This window comes from Acomys russatus, chromosome 11 (assembly GCF_903995435.1).
Source record: "Acomys russatus chromosome 11, mAcoRus1.1, whole genome shotgun sequence".
Taxonomy (NCBI): domain Eukaryota; kingdom Metazoa; phylum Chordata; class Mammalia; order Rodentia; family Muridae; genus Acomys; species Acomys russatus.
Window position 1 is genome coordinate 44761265 of NC_067147.1, and position 2953 is coordinate 44764217.

Here is a 2953-nt window from a genome sequence, read left to right on the forward strand (position 1 = left end):
GTGTACACCAGATGTGGCTGCCAAGCAGGGGGAGGTGGGGAAGAGAAGAAATTGTTCTCAACACGCAGATACCAGGGTGAACCCCAGCGCTGGAACGATGTCTTTTCAGAACTGCTCGCTTTAGACACTCTACGGGTGTGTGTGCGTGTGTGTATGTAAACCAGACCAATGACTTGAACTAAAAAACAATTCAAGGTCACGCACAATCAGTAATAAAACTATTAAGGAGTGGGTAGAAGAAAACAAATCTTAGTCACCAAAGGGAGAAGGGATTCAAAACCACTTAGTGTTATTTTGTAGAGAATGAGAAACGAGAATACTTTCATTATGGCTTTAAGATGGACGCGCTTTAGGGTCCCCTGCCCCACTCTCTTAAATCAAAGCCTCAGTGGCAGGTGGCAGTGACCACTGGGCCTTCTGCCCACCCGCTCGCCCACCCCCATAACCGTGCCTGGGCCGTGCTCCCCAAGGTGGCCCAAGATGAGGCTCTGGTCACTCCGGAGATCCATTGATCAGGAGAGGGAGCAGATTGGAGCCCTTATGGTAGGTCGCCAGCAGCCAGGCTTTTCTCGAGCAGGGCAGGGCACATTTTTGGCCCACAGTTCCCGGGCGGCAGGAGCTTCAAGGCAGGACCTTGGGGCCTGGATAGGGCTCTCCTTCGCACCAGAAGTCATCAGCCTGTGGAGTCTCCAGGAGCCACACTTCTCGGGGAAGGTCGCAGGCAGAGCAGGAAGCCTCCTTGGGTCTGATGGGCTCCAGCACGCGGTAATAGTGACAGTCTCGGCCGTCGTCTGGGTCGTAGGGTGGAGCCAGGATATCCAGGAAGGCGGCTGGCCCGTCTACCGCATCAATCTGGTGCAGGTTGTCCCGGTGTGGCGTGAGCATGCAGGGCCCGCTGGCCTCGGTGTACTCGGCCCGAGAACGCAGCACACCCCGTCGCACGGCCTCTCGCTCCCGGGGCTGCAGCGGAGGCTCGAACTGCTGCTCAGGCGGCGGCGCCCGCGACCCGGCGCCCGCGTCCAGCTTGTCCATGCAGCTGATGCGTACCTTGCCGTACAACACCTTGAGCATGCCGTGCATGCCCGGGTGGTCGTGCAAAGGGATGCACGTGCCGCTCTTGAGCAGGAACACGCCCAGGCTGAAGCCATCGGTCTCGTAGATGTGCATGTAGGTGACCGGCGGCAGGTTGCGGGGCAGCGGCTGCGGCGGCGCCTTCCGCGGCGCGATGTTGAGGTCTTCGGCGCGTACCTGGGTCAGCAGGCTCTTCAGCTGGTTCAGGTTTTCCGGGAAGCCGGGCGCGGGCGCTTCGGAGCCCGTTGCGCCGCCTCGGAAGGTGAGACAAGCCTGGCGAGCGATGCGCTGGATGAGGGAGGCCATGTTGTCGCGGGGCATGCTTGGCGCTTCCTGCACGGCTCGCGGCCGGCCCGCTCCGCCTCTGCGCCGCCCTTTGCGGTCTCCGGCGGCCGCCACGGCTGCCCGCAGCCCCGCGCCACGCGAGAGGCCTCGCAACCACCGGCCGGCGGGGCCGCTTTGCACGGTCGCCCCCGCTAGCGCGCCAACGGTCGGGCGCTTGCCCGCGCGCAAAGGCGAGTGCGCACGCGCACAGCCGCAGCCGGCACTCACGCTCGGGGGGCACCGGTAGGCGCTGCGCGGGCCGTGCCAGGCGCTGCCTCACGCGCGGAACTCCATTCACTCGGCCCGCACTATCGACGACTGCCGGGGCGCGGCGGGCGTGCCGCAGGGCACGCTGGGACGTGTAGTCCGAGGCTGCGCCTGCGTGCTGCGGAGAAGGGAAAACTAGGACTTTTAAGACCTGGCAGAAAGCAATCAACCCGTTGTCTAGAGCCGCAGGGTGTTTTCTTTTTTTTTGATAAAACTTAACTATTATGCAAGAACCATTTAACTACAACTCCCGGCATCCCCGCAGGCGGGTGACACTTCCGGCAGCTGTCGTGCGGGGGGGCGGGGATGTTGGGAGGAACTGGGCAAGAGGGTCCTGAGCCTTCTGGTGCAGCTAGGGCCTGCTGGGTCATTCAGGGTCACCTTTGACCCTTGCCTCATGAGAATAGGGATTCGGGTCAACCTCAGCTCCTCGTGGGGCCACGCTGTGTGCACCGCGGAGATTCGGGGATGGCGCTTCTATACTTTTCTCTCTTTTTTTTTTTTTTTTTTTAGGAGGTGAATGGGGACGAGCCGGGAACCTCAGCACAGCTGGGCGCAGCTGTTTGCGGCGGGGCCTGATGACGCTGCGCCTTGATTTGCTATGGCCCCGGTTCTATATACTGGTGTTTATCCAGCCCCAGAGCGCCTGAGAAACACCAGAAGAGGAAGGGGGCTTTTTGTCAGTGTAGATTACCACTGTCATGAGAGTCTCTAGTGCAGTGCAACTATCGGGCCAGTTCATGAAGTTAGTTCACCGCGGAGTGATTAACTATTCTCTGGGCTTTTTATAGAGGTACGTGGTGACTGGAAAAAGAAGATACCAGATACGGTGAATAAGGTCTTCTTGGACTTTCAAAGCTAAACATGGGTTTCGTGTAGAACATCCTTTCCAGTTAAACAGGCGTGCGTTTTTAGTGGGTTATGTAACCTAGCCAGTAAGCACAGTATTCCAGGTACTTCGTTAAGTACATTGAATAATAATATTTTAGTTAACCCTCACAGAAACTCCTCCTAAGAAGTAGGCACCAATGTTATGATTCCCGCTCTGTACACGAGGGAGTGAGTTGGAGGTACACATGTGGAAGAGCAGTGAGCTCAGGCTAACTAAACACAGTTTGAATTGATGTAAATGGAGGGGGTGGGAGTGGGGGCACAGGATGGAGCCTCTCCAGCGTGTTGTGGCATTTGCAAGCTGGAGTGTCTTTCTGCAAGCGCATCCTTTCGTCCCAAGCCCCTCAGTTCGTGCATTCTCAGAATGCTGGTTTTGGTGTAGCCAGACTTCTGGCTTGGG

The 2953-nt window shown here is 58.2% G+C and overlaps 1 protein-coding gene across 1 annotated transcript; it reads right to left on the reverse strand.

The window, feature by feature from the left end:
* Positions 1–532: 532 nt before the first annotated feature.
* On the reverse strand, positions 533–1494 carry Ado (2-aminoethanethiol dioxygenase). Its single transcript, XM_051152599.1, has one exon. The coding sequence runs from the start codon at positions 1390–1392 to the stop codon at positions 622–624; it is 771 nt and encodes a 256-aa protein (XP_051008556.1). The 5' UTR covers positions 1393–1494; the 3' UTR covers positions 533–621.
* Positions 1495–2953: the final 1459 nt, after the last annotated feature.

Excerpts from the sequence above, each read along its gene's own strand:
- Ado (XM_051152599.1), bottom strand. The coding sequence starts at position 1,392 with ATGCCCCGCGACAACATGGCCTCCCTCATCCAGCGCATCGCTCGCCAG.